Source organism: Benincasa hispida, chromosome 5 (assembly GCF_027475165.1).
Source record: "Benincasa hispida cultivar pf3 chromosome 5, pf3_genome.v1.1, whole genome shotgun sequence".
Lineage (NCBI taxonomy): Eukaryota > Viridiplantae > Streptophyta > Magnoliopsida > Cucurbitales > Cucurbitaceae > Benincasa > Benincasa hispida.
In genome coordinates, this window is record NC_143482.1 from 49,520,663 (window position 1) to 49,542,904 (window position 22,242).

At 31.5% G+C, this 22,242-nt stretch overlaps 1 protein-coding gene across 1 annotated transcript; it reads right to left on the reverse strand.

The window, feature by feature from the left end:
• Positions 1 to 179: 179 nt before the first annotated feature.
• LOC120077921 (putative LRR receptor-like serine/threonine-protein kinase At2g16250) lies at positions 180 to 5,388 on the reverse strand. Its single transcript, XM_039032025.2, has 4 exons — positions 2,591 to 5,388; positions 2,181 to 2,309; positions 1,628 to 1,650; positions 180 to 1,098 (listed from the first exon to the last, which is right to left on the reverse strand). The coding sequence occupies exons 1-4, from the start codon at positions 4,549 to 4,551 to the stop codon at positions 485 to 487; spliced, it is 2,727 nt and encodes a 908-aa protein (XP_038887953.1). The 5' UTR covers positions 4,552 to 5,388; the 3' UTR covers positions 180 to 484.
• Positions 5,389 to 22,242: the final 16,854 nt, after the last annotated feature.

Here is a 22,242-nt window from a genome sequence, read left to right on the forward strand (position 1 = left end):
ACATGGAAAAAAGGAGAAAAAAAACCTCTTTATGTAATTGTTTATAAATTTTAAAAAAAAAAAATGCCAGATCAACATGAAATAATAAATATAAAAAAAGATATAATTGTTTTTTTCAGTAAGGTTAAATAACAAAATGAAAATCATTAACTCTTTACTAAAAATGCTAGTTTATAGAGTGATGAACGAAGCTATAACTCTTTTATTGGGAGAATAAAAAAAAGGATCAAATGGACTTGAAGTCCATATGCAAAAGAGAAGTATGATTTGTTTATAGATTGAACTTTCCTTTTTCCAACAAAGGAGAATTGGCTTCAATGGAAAATACAAAACAACTTACAATTTACATTCCAAAAGCTACAAGAAACAAATGATCAATTACAGAAAAAAATACCCTCAAACAGAACTCCCCCCCTCATTTGCTCCAATTTGAAAGTGTGTTGTGTTATTAACAAAGAATCAAGACAAAACCAATGTCTTTCTGTTAATCATTCTCCAATCTTTCAATATCTTGCACATCAGACGGTTCCGGGAATATCTCCTTTGAATGTTGTCGACGAGACGATGAATGTTCACCGCCACCATTCTGACCACTTCCTTGCGAACCCATTGTTCCTGATCTTTTGAAACTACTTCCTCCTGCTTTTGACAAGGAGGCTGATGGAAGCACTGTTAGATCCGATAGACTTTGACGCCAGCTACCGAACAAAGCAGCATTCCAAGAACTTCCAATGGAAGTCGATCTAAACCGTCCTGAGCCTGAATTCTCTTCCCTTACTACCTTCAATGGGTTTTCCAAAGCCTTGAGGATGTACTTCATCAAGGGTCGTCTTGAAGGTTTTGGATTGAGACAGGACTTGGCAACAACAGCCACAGCCCACACTTCTTCCAATAGATCCTCGTCCACAATCAAGGATGGATCGAGGATCTTCGTCACGAGTTCCTTGTTGTTTATACTGATGCATGATAATGTCTGATCTAACCATTCTTTGATTTCGGCTTCGGGAGAGGCGCTAATCCCAAGCTTTCCTGTTACCAGCTCTAGCAACACCTTTCCAAAGCAGTAAACATCATAGGTACATACTGCTGTGTGCAAACCTGGTTGTTAAAATGGATAAATTTAGTACATACATTCTAATAGTTCTGTGCTCCTAGAAAGTGAAGTAAAACCGAGGCCTGACGTTCAAGTATCGAAACAGTTGAAAATCAAGAATTTTTCTGTTGGGTAGATAAAATTTTGAACAAAGAAAGGCTCAGTAAAGTTAGACTATAATATGGCAGGACAGTTTCAACCAAGCTTTGAGAACTTTGCTCTTTCAAATGGTTACTTTTAGGCTCGAGTATTATGACTCATTCTCAGATGGGCATGCCCTCCCATTAATGATCACTATACCCCTAATTAGACAATTAGTCCAGGAAAAATGGATGGTTAAGCTGAAATCTTCCTTCAAGGGTTTGTAATTTCAGTCTAATAAAAATTAATCAAATTTTCCTCTCTTAAGTATTGCTGAATGTTACTTGCTAAGCAAGACCATGATATAAGTTAAATGAATTGCTCATGTGACAAAAATAAACAGTGAGCGAAAAACAGATATAAAGATGAGAAGGAAAGAAATTTTTTACGTACCTAAAGAGCCTTGCTCCGATGACCTGCACATCATTTAGGGAAGAATATTGTCAGAGAATAATCTAAGAGTATCATTACACAATAATCAAATCTTTGCAAAGTGAGGAAAAGATATATATTCATAAGCAGTGACAAGTCACGCAACTATGATTGTACGAAAGGCAACATCAGAATGAATGGAAAGAAATGCGATCGCAACAACAAACCAATTATTTGCAAATTTTCACACAAAATTGAAACTATTGACAGATCGACAATGTTGATCACAAAACTTCAGAATTGGTATACTGGTTGCTAAATGGTGTTTTTTCCTGAACTTTTTTCTTAAAACTGGAAAGGGTAAATAAAGCTATCCACTCATTTCTAAACCCTTTAATAATATTTAATAGTTGCATAAGTGACAGAATTATTAACATAGAACACAAAGAGATACCGACGTCACTCAACCTCAATAGCTTACTGGTTTGCTGATTTCAAATAGTTTTTTCACTATGATCACAAATATAGAGCATATAATGATAAAAAGAGACTCATCTGTTGAAAAGGTACTTACTGTGGCAATTTCAGAAGCTTGGTAATCCTGCTCGGTTGACCATCCCCTTCTTGACCACACACATTGCTCAAGCTTCCGAGCCGCACTTCAAATTTATCATCAAGAAGTATACTACTTGCTTGAATGTCTCTACATAACCAAAAGAAACCGAAGTTAGTATTTTTATTGTTGGGAAGTTTCTAAAGACAACAAGAGTTTTAAATTATCGAGTTGTTCACTTGAGGCTGAACCACAAGACCACATTGGTAGCTGGCAGGAAGCCAAAAATGATAGCAAGCAACCAAACTAACGCGAACAACAGATGCAAGACAATGTTTCAGTTTGTGGATAGCACAAACAACAATGATTATCCAAAAGAGAAAGCTAAGAGAAGGTGAAGAGGCAAAAGAAAAAGAAAAACTTTGTAATACCTGTGCACAAGGGGTGGAGCACAATCATGATGCAGAAAAGAAAGACCCTCTGCAGCTCCTAATGCAATTTTTAGTCTTGTAATCCAATCCAATGACTGCAAACCGTCATCGTCTGTCTTGACTTTCTTGAACAAGGAAGCTGACAAGTCGCCGTTTGGCAGATATTTGTACACCAGGAACTTTTCATCTTCATTCTCCAAACAGTGACCAATAAGGGGAACCAATCTTACATTTGAAACCTTGCTAAAGAATTCCAATTCCACCAAATAAGCATCGTTTTTAATTATGCGCAAATCAACCCGTTTGATAACAATTCGGATCCCGTTTTGCAATACACCATGGAATAGATCCCCTGAATGGCCATGTTTGATAAGATTCGAATCACTAAAATCGTTAGTTGCTTGAAGCAACTGTTGTAACTTGAATGTTTCTCCTAAACTCGCAAAGTCAATTACCAATCCAGGAGGTGGTTCAGCAGTGTCCCTAGAAAGAACTGGTCCCACAACACCCACTCCTCTTTGATTAGTTGTGTTTCTTCTCCGTCTCCTCAGGAAGATAATTATCAGCAATACTAGTAGAAAGATAACAGCACTTCCACCAATAACACTGCCCAAGATAATAGCATTTCTGTTGCTCTTCTTCTTTGGTGCTTCTGCTAACGGCGGTTGTGTAGCCTTGGGGATGCCGAAATTATCAAAAGTGAGGCCCCTTGCTGAATAGAATGATGTACATACATCCAACGTCCTCTGTCTTGACACATTTTGGAGACAGTTATTCGCGACAGATAAGTTGGTGGGTAGATATTCAGGAACTTTGCCTTCAAAGTAATTTTCCGACAGATCAATAGCACTGAATCTTCTCAGTATGGGTGTAAGGTTCCCATAAAACATATTTTTAGATACATTCAGTACAGCACCAGTAATATTCGAACTTGAGCTAGAATTAGGCAACATCCCAGTGAAATTATTCCCAGACACATCAAGAAGCTGCAACCCAGGCATTGACCACAACACATCGGGGATTACGCCAGTAAAGTTATTATCCTTCAGATCCAAGGATTGCAACTGTGTTAAAGTGTGGAACAATTTGTCAGTCAAGGAACCCACAAGCAAATTGCTCCCAAGTACCATACTTCGCAAGCTCGTTAATTCTCTTAAATCTGAAGGCAGTGATCCAGACAAAGCATTGACACTCAAGTCAATGTCAACTAAACTAACAAGCCCTCTAAATTCAGTAGGTATTGAAGAAGATAAACTATTTCTTGAAAGATTTAGGTATTGAAGCTTCGATAGGCTCCCAATGCCTGAAGGGATTGGCCCAGCTAAGTAATTAGAAGAAAGATCAAGCAGAGAAAGATGACCAAGAGATGCAAGTGACAACGGAATCATTCCAGTGAGTGTATTATGAGACAAATCAAGCAATGAAAGGTTCAACATTTGGCCCAAAGTAGAAGGTATTGTCCCAGTAAGTTTATTATAAGACAGATAAAGATCAGTTAGGTTATTCAAACTCCCAAGACTCAATGGAATAGAACCAAATACAGAACAAGACCGCAGATCAAGCACTCGTAGCAAGCCAAGACGCTCCCCGAACCACTCAGGAACAACACCAGGAAGCAAGAAGTTAGAGGCATTAAAGGACTGCAAAAAGGTCAAATTGGCCAAAGCTTCAACAGAAAATTGAGGGTTCTGTTTACCAATTCTTGTTCTTCTAAATCCAGCAATATTGATCTCAGTTACCCTACCATTGTGACACTTGATTCCCTTCCAACCTAAGCAAGGGTCATTTTTTATGGGCCATTCTTTGCTTCTCAAACCTAACGACGATCTGAGCTCGAGTAACGCAACTCGTTCGACCGGTAAAGATCTCAATGAACTTTGTTGTTGAAATGTAGGCTCAAAGAGCAGTAGCAACAACAACAAGAAGAATGCGAAGTGTATCATAAGTTGCTTATAAACCATGGTTCATAAACAGAAAGCTAAAACGAAAATCCTACAAGTTCCCATCTCTATCTCACAGTTGTTTATTTACATAGCTACCTACTCTACTTTCACTACAATCAAATAGCACAAAATTAAAATAACCCAATTCCCAAAACTACATTATCTTCTTCCCCTGTTCCTCAAAAATCCAAAACAAACTCTTACCCTTATCTTCTTCCTTGCCTGTCGCCTTCAATCTTCATCTCTGTTTCACCAACTTCTTCCCTTGAGAAAACCTTGCTTCTTAAATTCTTTGATTTACAGAACTGGGGTATCAAAGAAAAGATGAAAACCCCCCAAATAAAAAACCCCAAATAATCAGAAAGTCACAGTAATATAATAATTATAGAGAGAGAGAGAGAGAGAGAGAGATAAACTAGTCAAATACAAAGAGTGGACTATCACTCTCTCTCCCTCTCTTTTTCAATCCAACCCTCTTTCCCAACTGCCAAGCCGGAAAGTAAGAACGAAGAAACCTTTGGGAGGGTTCTTTGATTTCAAGACGCCGACAGCTCAACAAGGCGGCGACGGCGAGCTGCCTCTGCCACCGTCCACTACCGAGGCTCGGCCAAAGAGGAAGAGAAGTTGAAAACGCCGAATCGAAAGCGATGTTTTCCTTCTCCGGCTGGTAATGTGGAGTGATGGTTGTTAGAATCGGCTCCGCCGTTCACGGCGGAGGGCGAAAAAACAGGGCTTTCGAAGTGGGTTTTTTTTTTTCCTCTTTTTTTTTTTTTTTGCTCTGTTTTTGTGTATTTTTGGGTCGTTGTCGATTTGAAGATGGTGGATGGGGAAAAAGAAAAAGGGGGGTCGTGAATTGTGATCGTGTGGGAGGTTAAAGCCATTAAATTAAGAACCTTTGCCCATAAAAGAATCAAAAGCCAATAAAGATGAAAAATGTGACCCATATTGAATGAATAATTTAAGGTAATTTGTAAATTTTAGTCCGTGAAGTTTGAAACTTTTATTATTTAGTCCTTAAACTTTAAAACATATCTACTAAATTTTTAAACTTTCAAAAGTATTTAATAAGTCTCGATTATTCAATTTTGAATTTTAATTTATATCCGATAATCATTGATTAATTATTTTATGTGTATTAAAATTAAAAAAATGTAACACATATCGAAAATTTGAGTTCAAATTTATATTTTATATCTAGTATATCAATTATTTTTTAAACAGTGATTTATTAGACATTAAATTGGAAGTTCAAGGATATTTAGACCTAAAATCAAAAGTTTAAAAGTTTATTATGCTCTTTTGAAAATTCAAAGACAGATACAAATTTGAAAATTCAAAATCTAAACCTTAATAATTTAATCAAAATTTAAAGTTATCATTTCATTTTTTTTAAATATTTTTGTAAAGGTTTAAATCCTAACAACACCTCTTTTTTTTAGTAAGAATTTTTTTAAAAAAAATTGGCATAATTTAATTGACATACGAGTGTGTTCGTGATCACGAAATCCGTGAATTTTGGTTTAAAGCTTGTTTTTAAATTTATTTTTTTAAATATAATTAGGGATAGAGGATTCGAATTACAAATCACAGACCACATCGTTATTAGCTAATTGGACTAGATTCGTTTTGACACTTGTTTTTAGATTTGTACGATCATATTTATTCCATTATAGATTATACATTTTGAAGTATCTATTTTAATCCCTCTATTTTTAAATATTATACTTTAGTTATTAATCCTTGGATGAAAAAAATATATTTTAATTCTTTATTTAATTTTTGTTAACTATTTCACATAAATCTGAATCCAGTTTAAAATGTAACCCAAAGTGAATCTAGAACCTTCTAACTTTTAAATATATATTATTTTCTGATCATGAAAAGTAATAAACAAATTCAAATACTAACTATCTTGTATATTTAAAAAAATGTAGAAGAACCAAGGATACTAAAAGGAAAAAAAATAAAACAAAAACATGTGAGGACTATGATATGATGAATCTTGATCTATGGTGGAGGGGACCTTAATCATTACCAAATGACACTAATTTTTCTAATAGAAAATTAATTACCTTTTCATGAAAGGATATTTAAATATATAACCAATAATGGTATATGTATTAAAATATTCATACCACATGGTGTTTATCACTTGTGGTTGTACTTTCCAAAAAGTAATCTTTTCACTTTTTTTTCCCTCTAGGTCTTACAATAAGATCTTAAATAATTTTTATTCGGAGATTTTAAAAATAGAAAAATAAGAAAAATAAAATTCTAATCTTAATTTAATGAAAATTGATAGAGGTTGATAGAGATTTATCCTTGCCTATCGCCGATAGAAATCTATTAGTAATAGATATAGATAGAATCCTATTAATATTTTTTTTTTACTATTTCTATAAATAATTTTTTTTATTGGTGAAAATTTCCCTATTTATATTTTGAATTTTCAACATTCCCAAAAACTACTGTCCTAACAAAATTGAGAGAGAGACAAAATATATATGTAGTTGTGAAGGAAGTTTCTAAATTATGACACTTGGAGAGTTGACTTATAAAAAATTGAAAATTTGACCAAAGAAAAAAATATATATATAATTAATTTTAGGCATTTTGTTGGACTTTTATGCAGTGGTATAAATGCAATTTGTTTTTTTGGGGAATTTTCTAAAAAAGAAAAGAATTTTGGTTTGATTTTGGCAGAACAGAAAACAGTTGGGCAAAAAAAAATAAAAATAAAAAATAAAATAAAAAGTAAAAGGGAGATGTACTTTAAAATGGTAAGGTTTAATATGTAAGAGGAAGGTAGATCTGTTGTATTATTTCTGGCTTGACCATAAGATGAAAAACATGTAGGACCATTTTTCTCTCTCATCTTTCAAAATATTCAAATATGAGAGAGAAACATTAAGTTATTTAAATTTATACCATTCTTTCTAAAGTTTTATTTTAGGGTTTGATTGTCAAACCGATTATAACTCAATTAACATTCGTATATTTTAGAAATCATGAGGTCTATGGTTTAAATCTCTCTACTTTCATTTTGCACGCAAAAGAAAAAAATTTAGAGTTAAAAATACCAAATTTTCAAAATCTTATCTAAAAAATTTAGTGAACTAAAAATAATTTTAAAAGGTTAAAATACTATTTTGATCTTTGTACTTTAGATATCATTCCATTCTAATCTATTAGTCTATGTATTTTTAATTGTTCAAATTTAGTTATAAACTTTCAATTATTTAAATTTAGTATTTGTGCTCTCAATAAATCTTAATGAGATTGACTTGAGAAAAAAGTGTCATACAAAAAATTTATTTTTATTTAAATATTTTTTATAAAAATTGTTGAAAATACTCTTCAAAAGTCATTTTGAGAAATTGTCAAAACATTCCAAATTTTCACGACTATTTTTTAAATTAAATACTTGAAAATGCATTCTAAACACATTCACTTTAATCATTTCACTTTCAATACATCTTAAGTTTAGTTCCTTAAAGTTAACTTTTATCAAAATTCATTAAATAATAATAATTAATAACTTTCGGTCAAAGAAAGGCATACGCTAATATATTTTCAAATTTTATAAAGAAAATATTTGTAGAGATTTTTTTAAAAAAGAAAAAAGAAAAAAATCGACAATAAACTAAATAACATATCACTTTCAAGATTTATTAAAAATACAAGACTAATTAAATTTAGACAACTGAAAATACATTACTAAAATGGAAGAAACTTAAGATCAAAATGATATTTTAACCTTTTAGAAAACATAAACCTATAAACAAAATAATTATCAAATTGGACGTTAATTCTTTAGTTCTCAAAATTTTATTTCAATTTTGGAAAAAAAAAATTTTAAAGCAAAATAGTATTTATAAATTAATATGGAAAAATTAAAGCCCGTTTGATAACTATTTGTTTTTTGGTTGTTGGTTTTTGAAAATTATTAATCATATTTCCTCTCAAATTCTTATAATATTTTCCTCTTTCGTAAATTAAATAGTCGAATTTCAAAAACAAAAACAAGTTTTGAAAAACTAGGCCCATTAGATAACTATTTGAGTTTTCTGTTTTTAGATTATGAAAATTAAGCCTATAAACAATAATTTCACTTCAAAATTTCTTGTTTTATTATCTACTTCCTACCAATATTTTAAAAGATCAAACCCAAATTTTGAAAAATAAAAAAGTTGTTTTTATAAAGTTGTTTTTATTTTTGGAATTTGACATAAGCCAACTCTTTTACTTATGTATGATTTTTCTAAAAAAAATTGGCTTGATTTTTAAAAATATTGGTAGAAATTAGATAATAAAGCAAAATATTTAGGAATGAAAAAAAGTGTTTATAAGCTTAATCTTAAAAAAAAAACTTAAATGATTATGGAATGGAACTAAATTAAATGTTTTATTTTATAAATTAATATGCAAAGAGGAGAAATGAAAAATTAAATATAAAGAAATATATTTGAAGGAAAATTTAAAATTTTAAAATAATATAATGTTTTTAAAATTGGATTGATTTTTAACATATTTACCTCGAATAATCTTTTTAGAATTTAAGTTAGGTAACTATTTTTTTTAAAAAAAAAAAAATTATGGATGTGTGTTTCCTTAAAATTAATTACAAATAAATATGTACTAAAAAAATATTTTCTGGTAGAGAAATTTTAATTTATTAATAAATAATTTACTTTAATAAGTCGCTAATTTTGAATTGAAGGGTATAATTGACATTTAGGAACACCAAAATCAAGAAAAAGCGTGATACGAACCAAAAGTGTCAACTAAAGACCGAAATAGGCTTAGGCCCAAGATAGCGGCCTCGACTTCGGGCTTGAGGCCGAGGTCGATCCTTTTAAAATGCCGACAAGTCAACTCTTCGCATGCCTCAATCCAAAGTAGTATTTTAGGTCCAAGATTAGCCTAGAGGCCAAGGTTGACCCAAGCCAAAGACAAAATTGGGTATACACTACTTGGCTTGGTCAGTTGTCTAATTATCGTAAGGCAACTCAGAAACTCTACAGAATATCTTATGCCAACTTTCTCTATAAATACATCATTACAACTTAATATAAAGTAACTAAAGTCTTACTCTCAAACTGTTTAACTTTCACACTCTTTTACTCTCTGACTTAAGTATTAGAGCATGTGTGGGAAGTACTAGATGTGTAGGTTTTTTTTTGTAGGCCACATCTCTCATTTCAAACAAATTCACTGTTGATGTCACGTGAATGTCAAGTGTATTTTTTAGTCCAAAATAAATAAGAATCATTGATTTGCTATAATAAATAAATATCAATAATTAAATAATATATAATTGATTATCATTTAATGTAATAATATTTTTTCTAACATACTATACTAACTTAATTATATGTTTGGATTTATATTTGATTTGTAATTTTTTGAACTATTATTTGTAATTTTTTTTAGTAAAATACATTTTTAGTCCTAATTTAAGCTCAGCTTCCATTTGGCTCCAACATTTTAGAAACTAAATACTTTTGGGTACTAATATTTCAATTTAGTTTTATATTTGGCCTTTGAGATTCCAAAAGTACATTTTAATTTTTTAATTGATCTTTGAAATTTCAATATGGTCAGATCAATATGTAGCATCAATCCATGGTTTTTTTTTATTTAATTTTTAATTGGCATGAAGTTTAAAAATATTATAAAAAGTTTTCAAGTACAATTGACCAATGGTAAATATCAGATTATGATATCACATTTCCAAAATACATCACTAGATTTTGGCATTCAAAACTATATCAAATTTATAATACTTAATTCTTAATAGTTAATGTCTTTTTTAAGGTTGAGCCAAAAATTATTTTGCTCATTTGTTTAAATAGGTAAACTTTAGAAACCAACCCAAAATAAATATGTAAGATGAGGATCATAGTTTACCTTTTCTTTTTTCGAAGACTCCGTTTAGTAATTATTTTATTTTTTTATTTTTATTTTTGAAAATTAAACCAATGGTCACTACTTTTACCTCCAAATTACTTCCCTTGTTATCTACTTTTCACTAATGGTTTAAAAACCTAAACTAGATTTTGAGAACTAAAAAAAGTAACTTTCAAAAAAGTTATTTTTGTTTTTTGAATTTGACTAAGAATTCAACCATTGTACTTAAGAAAGATATAAATCATGGTAAGAAATGTAGATGATATAGGCTTAATTTCAAAATAAATAAATAAATAAATAGTTACCAAACGGGACTTAAATAATTACAAGACATGGTAAATCTTGAAATATTTAAATTACTTGGAATATATATATATAAAGACGAATTTTCTTTGGAAAATTTTCACTATAGAAAAAATGTCAAACTATTTATAGAAATAACAAAAAAAAAAAAAAATTACATTGAAAGATGCTAGACTATTAGCATCTATCAGTGATGGACTTCTATCAGTTTTTATCATGGATAGATATTGATAGACTTCTACTAGTCTCAATAATTAAAATTTTGCTATTTTGTGTAAATAGTTTTTCTTATTTTTCTATTTTTTGAAATCCTTCTTTTCTTTTAGGCGGTTTTCAAATAATGAAAAATGAACTAACTTAATTCTAAATATAGCAAAGTATCACTGTTATCAATAACAGATTCCGAAAGATCGCGCTAGACATCTATCAATGTGTCTATTATAATCTATCACCAATAAACAGTGACATTTTGCTATAATTAAAAATATTTTCAGCAATTTTAGAAAACAATTACCCTTTCCTTTGTTTCTAGGATTCTTCATGTCTTTTTCTTTTTTTCCTTATTATTTTTATGTGAAACAAACCATAATTTTATCTTTACATTTGTTTTTCTTTTGAAATTGAATCTTTTCCCCACCATTGGTCATACATTTTTATGATTCTATGACCAAAACAAAGCCACTATTTCCATTCAATAAATTACTTTTTCCAATCTTTCAAATCATCATTGTTGTTCATTGGATTCTAATTTGATTGTCATGATCTAATCTATTTGATTAAGATGCTATATATGATTATAATCATATTAAACTTACAGTCCAATTTATAATCACTTTCTTCCTTTTCCCTAATGAATTCCTTTGAAGTTAATTTTTCTTCCATTTCATACAAGTAATCTTTTTAATTTTATCTACTTTAAAAGAAAAAAAAATCATAAGAATTAAATTTCTTAAACACTTTTATCATAATTTCTTTAAAAAATTATTTTAATTGTCATTAGTATAATTTTTTTAATTTTAAATTTTTCTTTAATTCAACCACATAAGTGAAAATTTGAATATTTTACTTCTTTGAAGTGATGCTTTAGTCTAGCCATATAGCTCATGTTGGCTTTTAAAATTTAATTAATTGGTAATATAATTTATGTTTATTTTTATTATATTAAATTGTTAGGTAGTTGAGAGTTATTTTTCTGAGCAAAAGGTAGTTGAGAATTATTTTGAGACTTATTTGTCCTTTATTTAGTTATAAAATTATCAACCTGCACCTAATAATGACCGTTTAATTTAGTTTATTCTATTTTTAAAATGAAAATAATATTTATGTTATAAATTTCGAATGAGTCCCATCAAATTAAACATATTCTTAACCTCTTAATCACTATTTTAAAATGAAAAAGTCAGACTAAAAATTGGATAATTATTAGAAATAACACAAATAAGTTTTCATTTTTCACAAATAGTATTCTTTTTTATCATTTATTTTAATAACACGTCCTATTGTTATCTCGATTAAATCGATATTGAGAACAAAACAAAATTTTTAAAAGTAACACATTTAATCCATCAATTTCGTGCTTTGATGAAAATTTAGGCCATGTCGAAGACCAAAATAAGGGTATATTTGGATTGACTTTCTAAATGTTTGTAAAATTTTCTTTTGTACTTATAAACACTTTTTTAAACACTTAGAAATTCAATCCAAACACACCTGAAGATTTATGAAACATAAATTTGATTTTATTGTTATTATTTTCTAGGTCAAATTTGAATTTTTTTTATAGAGATTTTAGGAGTTCTTGAGATTTTCTTTTAGGAATAAATGTGAGACTTTTTTTTCCTACGAAATTTAAAATAAAGAAATCTTAGTCTAAACAACCATAAACCAAATTGGGAAAAAAATGAAGAGAATAAATCATCTATTTTTTCTTTTAAGGAAAATTGACCGTACATAACGAAAGAACAATTAACCAAAACTTTCCCTTTGTTTTTTCCTCCATTTTTTTTTTCAATTTCGATTATTGTTGAGATTCCACCAAGAAATCTCCATGAAGTTGGTGATTCAAATGTGCTATTAGAAGAAGTCAAAGTTTTTATTTTGGTCTTGATACCAATCTTAATCGAAATGTACGGAGAGAATCATTCAAATAATTGATCAAGAAAGGTGTTATTCGTAAAAAAAAAAAAAATATCAAATTTTATGCTATTTTTTAGCAATTAGCCTTAAAATATACTATGGGTTTTCTTTTTCAAATTAGTTAAGATTTCAAAAATTATTTTAGAATAAAACAGGCAAAAAATCCTCATCATTATTAATATTTTAGAACTTGAAAATATATGCTAAATTCTAAATGATAATAAAAGTAAGAACATAAGTTATAATACCACCTTGAAAAAAGAGAGGCTATAATACATCATACGTGCAATACACGTAAAAGTTTAAAATTACTATAATTTTTAAATGATGAAAAGTATTAAAATAAAAATATCATCAAACAACAATTTATGAACAGTTTACTTTTTTTAAAAAAAAAATCTTTAATTAGAAAAATGATCACTATCAGAACGTCTATTTTGACTTCAATTATATATGTTATTTGGATTTTTTTTTCCCATATAGATTGCTTGTAAGATCGAGATTAAGTCCTTTTTTAATTTAATTAAACACAGAACTAATTTAAATTATAAACTAAAACAAAGTAATTTAGATTAGATCTATTTAAGATTTGTTATAATCAGTGGTTAAATCACCCATTAATCAAAAAGCTCCCCTTCACGTGTGGACTTGAAAGTTGTAGAAAACTCAACACAAATGGAAATCAATATTAATTGGAGAGAAAATAATACTCTGTTAAATCACTAGTCGACCTAAAAGTTTAAGTTTATAAATGAAGGTAAATTTAATATTATATCAACGCTCTAACAATAACTCCAATTTTTTTTATTTGATCAACTTAGTAGAGTTTGAGTGACTTTTTTTTTCCTTTTTTTGAATTTAATAATATTGGAAGATTAGACCAACAATTTTTAACAAATGATGGTTTCGTTTTGTTTTTTTTAAAGCTTAACCATTATTGGAAGATCAGATCATCAACTTTTAAGAAATAATATTTTTTTTAAAAAAATTGACAAATGATATAGCTGGTTTCTTATCTCAAAAGATATGTTAACCTAATTAAATTTCTTATAAGTGAGAAAAGTTGGAATCTATATTAACCAAGGAATTGCAAATCTAACTTATATACTAATTTTTACCTCCACTCTAATTTTTTTTTATCCTTTTCTTGCATGGAAAACTTGATATTTATGTGATTGCTATTTCCTTCAACAAAAATTAAATGTAGAAGATTCCTCACATTGAATAGGATGCTCTCCATTTGCAAGGGAATCAAACTTAGCCTCAAACTCTTCCTTTGAGAATTCAATATAATGTAGGAATTGATGGCAAATCCAAAGCCTCATAATTGGTAGATGGGAAATTTTCTAATAATATTTGGGTGCATTTTGAATTATAACCATTTTTTTCTTTAACAAAACATTAAATTATAACGTCGATCTCTATAAGCCTAAATAGGTCCTAACTAGTCTTTATAATATGGATTATTTAGGAAGATTTATCAAATTATGAGAATATTAATGAAGTTTTATTAAATGACTAGATTCTAACTTTTTTACCCTAACTATAAGTATCAAATTTATAGTTTAATCTCAAAAAAGAGAAGAAAGAAGAGTTTGACAAATTGTGATTGGATAATTGAGTGAGCTGCAAAAAAATATGCGCAGTTTAGGATATACTAAGATTCTTTTTTCCAGGGATGTTTAAATGAAAAAAAAAAACATTTCTTATGAATCGTTTCGATTCGGTTTGGTTTGCTTTGGATTAAAATTATAAAAAGTGATTGATCGATTCTTTGAATGTGAGGTACCATATCAAATCAAATAAGTCAATCAAGCTTTAATAATCAAGACTCTAATGATCCATTTGGATTGATTTGAGAAAAACGTGTTTTTTAAAAAATCATTTTTATCTAAACATTTCGATAAAAATCGTTAAAAATACTTTTAAAATCATTTGAGTGGTTGTCAAACAGTCCAATTTTTTTTTCAAAATGACTTATTTTTTAAATTAAATACTTAAAAATATATTCCAAATATACCCTAAGAAACTGAACAATAGTTGGGTTTGCAATTTTGCATTCTTGGTAGTTTTTTCAATTATGTTTAATCGTGTTAAACATATGTATTTTTCATCATATTTAGTCGTTTAAATGGAGAAGTATGAGACAAGCGTTTAAACTTGGTTAAAAATATTTTTTTTTTGGCCAAGTTTATGTGTTTTTTCTCTATATTTTTTCCTAAAGTCAATTGTTGTTACATACTCTAATAAAAAAGTCAATTTTTTTAATGTATAATCATTAATATTTTTTTATATGTTTTTTAATATATAAATCAATTTCTTAAGTATATGAGCTAAATTAAATATTTTGGGTGTTAAAATTACTATGTGGAATAAATAAGTCAAAATATCTTTCCCAATTATAGAATTATAAAAGGAATGAAACACACAGTTTCAACATATTAGTTTGTTAAAAATAATTTCGAGAATAAAATTTTAAATGATATTTTCAAGGTCAAATAAACAAGTTTAGTCCAACATTTAGGTGTTTAGTTGGTTCTTGAATTCTAAAAAGTCTCTAATAAATTGATGAACTTTCAAGATATTAATATTAATTTGTATTCATATTAACTAAATAGATATCAATTTTTTAATACCGATATCGAATCCTTCGATTTACAAACATATCGATGGTTAGAAATAAATCTTTGACAAGTTTAAGGTAGAGTACGGAAAATATATTCCTCATCTTTGTCCCTAAAAGAAAAATGAAAGAAATTTTCTTGCCTCCAATCCCGACCCGTTATTAATCACTACAAGAAATTTGGGCTTTAATGTCGGCGGAAAAAAGTAAAAACAGATGTATAATGTCGATTTTTTTTTTTAAGAAAGCGAATAATGTCAGTTTTAAACCGACATTAAAAATAGGATACAATGTCGGTTTAAAATTGACATTGTAGGTACCCATTTATTTTTTTCCCTTTAGTAAAAAAAATATCATCTCTTTTCATTATTTTTCTTCTCTCTCCTTTCTCACTTCTCTCCTCCAAACCCTCTCTCCCCACACAACTCCCACGCCTTCTCCCCCAACCTTCACAATCTCTGTTCCGTAGCCCATCATCTTAGTCTTATTCAACGTCGTCCATGTCGTTGTCCACGTCCATTCATTGTCATCCACACCATCATGAGATTTGTACCAGATCTGTTCACACGCGAGCTTCGTTCCGTCCAGATTTATGATGTCAACTCCTTCCAATACAAGCTTTGAACCAACTTCGTCCAGATCTGAGAGATTGATTCTTTCCAACGTCGTCGAGCTTTGTTTCAGGTTTGTTCCAGATATAAAAGTTGTTCTTTTCATACATTTTTCATTTCTCTCTTAGATCAGAGATTTGAAAGTTGTTCTCTTCGCACGCTCGTTCTATATCTATTCATATTTTACTTGCTTTTTTTTTCCTGCTAGATTATGGGAAGATTTTGTCCCAATTTGATGTTAGTAGTGATGCAGTTACCCATGATGCCAATCACAAAGAATAGGCTCTTTCTCAACATTTGTGCCTTGCAAAATAAAAAAGAACATGAAATCCTCATATGATGTCAGGGAAACAATGGAATTCCTATTTATATTTATTGAAGTTTCGTAATATTATTGTTATTACGTGTGATAGTTTAATGGTTTATGCAAATTGTAAGAGTATACAGCATGTAGCAAAAATAACAAGGATCAATAAGCATTTTAATTCATTAATTTTGGCAATAACTAAAGCATGCTCATCTAACATAAGAGAGTTTGAAGTCATACATTTGTAGAACTCTTCAAGATCTTGATTCTCAACTGATATCTTATCCAAAATTCGCTGTGAACTATCTCAAGATCTTCCCCACTATACTCTTGAAGCTTTAGAACGAGTTGTGGGACTCAAGAACAACTTGAACGAAAGGACTTTGAGTGAAGTTAACCGCTACAACCCACTTGAAGAACATTTCTTCAACTCGAAGTTTTCTATAAAAACTCTTTGAATGCATGCCTCAATTCCACTCTAATCTTCTTTAATTATTGCAGGTTATCATGCAAAGAAGATGGCTGCATAAGATGCAACTCATGCTTAGAGTTATTGAAGCAAATGTAAAATGGATTTTGTGTGAGCTAGTTGAAGATGAAAATGGAAAACATTTTTCCATTTTGTGTAAATTTTCCAATTTTTCATCAAATGATTCAAAAATCAATTTGATTTTAAAAATTGAAAAAAAAAATTATTACTTTTGTAAAATTAATTTTATAATAAAATTAATAAATAATGATTTAAATAATTCAATTAATTTAATATCAAATATTAAATTAATTTTACACAAATCTACCTTCATATATTTAAATCATATTTAAATATAAATTCTCCTATTTCGTTTAATTCTAATTTGAACGTTTCAAATTAACTTATCATGCTACTCTAAAGCTAATTCATTTACGAGCTAGTAGGGGGATCTCGCGGACCTATAGATCATGGACTCCAATGATCCGAGATTAATTGGTTAAACTCATTACACCGAATTAACCCCCATTCGTTAACTAATGGGTCACTCTACTAAAGGCCATAGTTGAACTCCCCTCACTGTAGATATATTATGTCCACTTGATATAACTATGATCAATAAGTCGATCCTTCACAAGTCGTTCGTAATCACAGTTGGGTCAAGATCATCGTTTTACCTCTGTGAATGCATCTCGCTTCTTAAGTTCCTACTGACCCTCTAATGAACAATTTTGATTCATAATACCTATGAATCAAGTCCTTTCTCTATCAAGAGAAGGCAGGGTCCCAATTATTCAAGAAATAATTTGCTCTTTTATTTTGTTTAATATGGGTTTCTTGGAATCAGTACTTAAGAGAACAACCTATCTGCTAATCCTAAATCGAGTAGGAGTGAATTCCATCTTACAGGGCTATGTCCCCAGCTATTCATCTAGTTTTATCCCCAAAATGGAAGGTTTATTGAGCAGTGCTATTGGACTACTCTAACTCATGTAGATCAGAGGATAATCCCGAACAAACAGGAGTTAATAGCTAGCTCAAGATTAAGATCGAGTTAACCTAGGTTACTTAAAAATGAAATAGTTAGTTTTAACAATAAACGGTCGTTATAAAGAAAAGTGACTATTTTTGTGGTCCAGTTTATATGCAAACTCACTACATAGGATACCTCTACTCTCATGTCTCTGCATGAATGATCTGTTGATCACATCATTTGTATCATCTACAAAATGGGCTACATCCAATAGTGTTACCAGGATGAGATATCCAATTTCATCCATATACTTATTAGACTATTCAGGCTATATCCTATTAACTTGATCCTATTTATGTCACCACATAAAGTTAAAGTATTCACACTATAGCTATGGATATGTGATAACTGATAGAAATACAAGTTATTTATATCATCTTACTTAGAATATGCAACAATAGGAAGGAAAAGTTGTGTCAAACATAGTAAAATTGGCTTAGAAGCGCAAAAACTGTAAAAGTATTAGAAACACACCTGCTGACCATATTGTGATGGCAAAAAGGATGTCCAAACCTTTGTTTTGTAGGTAATAGGTATCACCGCATGCAACGATTGCTTGTGAACAAAAAGATCAACGCATTCTCGGGGATTTCTAAAATTGTACAGCTTTTCTGATGTACGATCTGACAAATTGAACGTGGAGCAGAGCAAAATTTCTCACCAAGCCTCGACAGGAAAAATTAACTTTTCAGAGCGGGACCACTGATGCAAGAGGTCCTAAAGTCTATAAATAGCAACAGCAATACTCAGCACAAGAGAAGGAACACACAGAAAAAGAGACGAAAAAAAAGTTTTGTGCAAGAGAAATTCTTCCCTCAAGAACTCTCCTGAGAAGGAAGTTCTCCACCTCATTCCTCCATCACGCCGACAAGCAAACAACTCCAATTGGGATCCGTGTCAAGACATTGACACGTTGCTCTCAACTGTTCTTACTTTCCGTTCATCAATTGTTGTTCATTTTCTATCTTTCATTCATATCTCTGTAACAAAAGCTTTATCTTTACCAATTAATATCTTTATTGTGTTTATCTTCATCTCTCTGTTCACCATAACACATTCATCTTCCATTTCTCTCACCATAAGTCACTAAACCTTTAGGGTGTGGGGGAAAGATTGAGCGAGTAAGTCAATCTATGTTGAAGAAGTCAGCTAAGTTTATTTAACGTATGCTCAATGGCATATTCACCTGCGAGAGCAGAAGTGAAGATGTTAATCCATCTCTCGAAAGAAGGTTGATAGAATGCGTTAACTAAAGCAAGAAATATTTCTAGAGATGGAAACAACCTTGCGTTTGGAAACGTTCGTCCCTGATCATCATAGAGATATGGTGATGCAGGCGATCATCGAGAGGTGTAAGCCAAGGGAAGACGGAACCTTAGTCAAACTTGCGATATTCTTTTCCCAAAACCCATTCTCACTCTGCGATTCTATCCACAAGACTTGCCATCGCATTCTCTCACGCAAACCTTGCACAATTTTAGATTTATTTACCTGTTTGTTAATTTATCATCACATTTTACTCTTCAACACCTCATGATTTTAATTTGTTTACGGTCACATATATCACTTCATTGTCGCAATAGCATTGCAAATCCCCGTGTTCGACCTCGGATTATTCTAAGAAACTCGCAGTGAAATTATACTTAGTTTCATCACGAGAAAACTTGTCACACATAAACTATATGAACGCATTAATTGGCATTCTACATTGAATTTTGTAGCATCGCATATATCATCGGATTGCGTGATTAAGACATCACATATCATTTTTGCGGTGGCATTCCACACACGACAAGTTTTTGGCGCCATTGCTGGGGAATGGCGACTTTAGTGCTGATATTTTTGTGATATTGTGCAAGACGAGTTTTTGGAGTACAGTGTGCTTAAGCAAAGAGAAACTGACGATGTATGAGTACTGAAACGGATCCAGAATTCAACATCGACCCAAAAGTCGGAAACGCACTCTGTGACTTAGGGGCAAGTATCAACCTGATGCCTTTATCAATATTCAAGAAGTTAGACATTGGCGATGCAAGACCCACCACAGTCACGTTACAATAGGTCAATAACGCATCCGGAGGGCAAGATAGAGGATGTGCTTGTGTAAGTAGACAAATTCATCTTTCCAGCTGACTTCATTATACTGGACTACTTAGCTGATACTGAGGTGCCGATCATATTGGGTCGCCTATTTCTCGCAACTGGGCGCACGCTGATCGATGTAAAAAAGGGAGAGCTTACTATAAGGGTTGATAATCAGCAAGCCAAGTTCAACGTTCTCAATGCGTTGAAATACCCCAATGATATGGAAGACTGCCAGTATCTTGGAAGACTGCAGGAAGGACAATGGCACAAGATTCAGGAAACAACTGAAGAAGAAGATTTTGAGATTGGCGCAATGATGGAGGAGAGTTGCCACAATACAGACTGACCACATTTTTGAATCAATAAAGTTATCTGAACGGTCAACACAATGAACTAAGCCATCCTTGGAAGAACCACCCGTGTTGGAGTTGAAGGTGCTACTAGTTCACCACAATACGTTTACTTAGGAGGCAATGACACTCTGCAGTCATAATCTCTGCCTCACTGAGCAAAGAGAATGAGGAAGCACTTATTCAAATCCTCAAGAAATACGCTAAAGCCTTGGGATGGACCTTAGCAAACATTTGAGGGATCAGTCCCTCGTATTGCATGCACAAAATCTATCTTAAAGAGGGAAAAACCGGATCTGTAAAGAGGCTGCACCGTCTAAACCCTGCCATGAAGGAGGTTTTCATGAAAGAAATTGTTAAGTGGCTTGATGCAGGTGTCATTTACCCTATATCTGATAGCAACTGGGTAAATCCAGTGCAATGCATTCCAAAGAAAGGGAGTATGACCGTCGTCACCAACAGCAAGAATGAATTACTTCCAACCAAAACAATGACGGGGTTGAGAATATGCATGCACTATTGAAAATTGAATTTGGCCACAAAGAATGACCATTTCCCATTACCCTTTATTGATTAGATGTTGGATCGACTCGCAGGAAATGAATTCTTTTGCTTTCTTGATGGTTACTCAGGGTACACCAAATCGCAATTGCACTGGAAGATCAAGACAAGACAATGTTCACATACCCATTCGACACATTTTCATTCCATCGCATGCCATTTGGACTCTGCAATGCACTAGGCACCTTCCAAAGGTGTATGATGGCCATTTTCTCAGATTTCTTGGAAGATTCAGTTGAGGTATTCATGGATGAATTTTCAGTTTTCGGAAACACCTATGAATCTTGTTTAACAAATTTGGAAAGTGTTTTGAAGAGATGCATAGAAACAAATTTGGTTTTGAACTGGGAGAAATGTCATTTTATGGTAGAAGAAGGAATAGTACTGGGCCACAAGATATCAAAGGAAGGATTGAAAATAGACCAAGCAAAAATTCATGCAATTGCCAAGTTACCACAACCAGTTAATGTGAAAACACTTAGGAGTTTTCTAAGACATGTGGGACTCTACCAGAGATTCATTTGCAACTTCTCTCAAATCGCAAGACCCCTAAGTGCATTCCTCGAGATTGATCGCGAATATAAATTTAATGACGCATGCACCGAAGCGTTCCACACTCTGAGAAATGCGCTCATCACCGCACCAATTCTGGTTGTGCCCGATTGGACACAACCGTTTGTGCTGATGTGCGACGTAAGTGGAAATGCGGTGGGCGCAGTCTTAAGCCAGTGAAAAGACAGAATTTTGCATCCTATTTATTATGCAAGTAAGACACCGAATGATTCACAAGAGAACTATACAACCATAGAAAAAGAAATGCTCGCAGTGGTGTTTACCCTGGAGAAATTTTGATAGTACCTAATCAGATCGAATGTGGTGGTACATACGGATCACTTTGCGATCAAGTACCTCAAGAAAAAAAGGACACAAAACCAAGACTGATTAGGTGGGTACTACTTCTGCAAGAATTTGACCTAGAGATCAAGGACCGGAAGGGCACAGAGAATCAAGTCGCAGATCATCTATCACGTCTAGAAAATTGCGAGGTTTAGAAGAGAGAGAAAGAGATTGAAGAGAGATTCCCCGACGAATAGCTAATGACGATATGCGATAACGTTCCATGGTATGCAAATATCATAAACTTCATAGTTTGCGGCCAAGTACCTGAAGACTACTCATACCAGCAGAAGAAGAAGTTAAGGCACGAGGTTAAATTTTATTTTTGGGATGATCCATTCCTATATCAACTCAGACCTGATCACATTCTGCGTCGATGTGTTCCAGCGTATGAAACCAAGCACATTTTAGAGCTTTGTCATAA

Bases quoted from the DNA above. Each gene is read 5' to 3' on its own strand.
- LOC120077921 (XM_039032025.2), bottom strand. From the start codon at position 4,551: ATGGTTTATAAGCAACTTATGATACACTTCGCATTCTTCTTGTTGTTG. The intron at 2,310-2,590 runs GTATTACAAAGT...TTGGTTATGTAG, and splicing joins GCTCCACCCCTTGTGCACAG to AGACATTCAAGCAAGTAGTA. The intron at 1,099-1,627 runs GTACGTAAAAAA...TTTAACAACCAG, and splicing joins ATCGGAGCAAGGCTCTTTAG to GTTTGCACACAGCAGTATGT.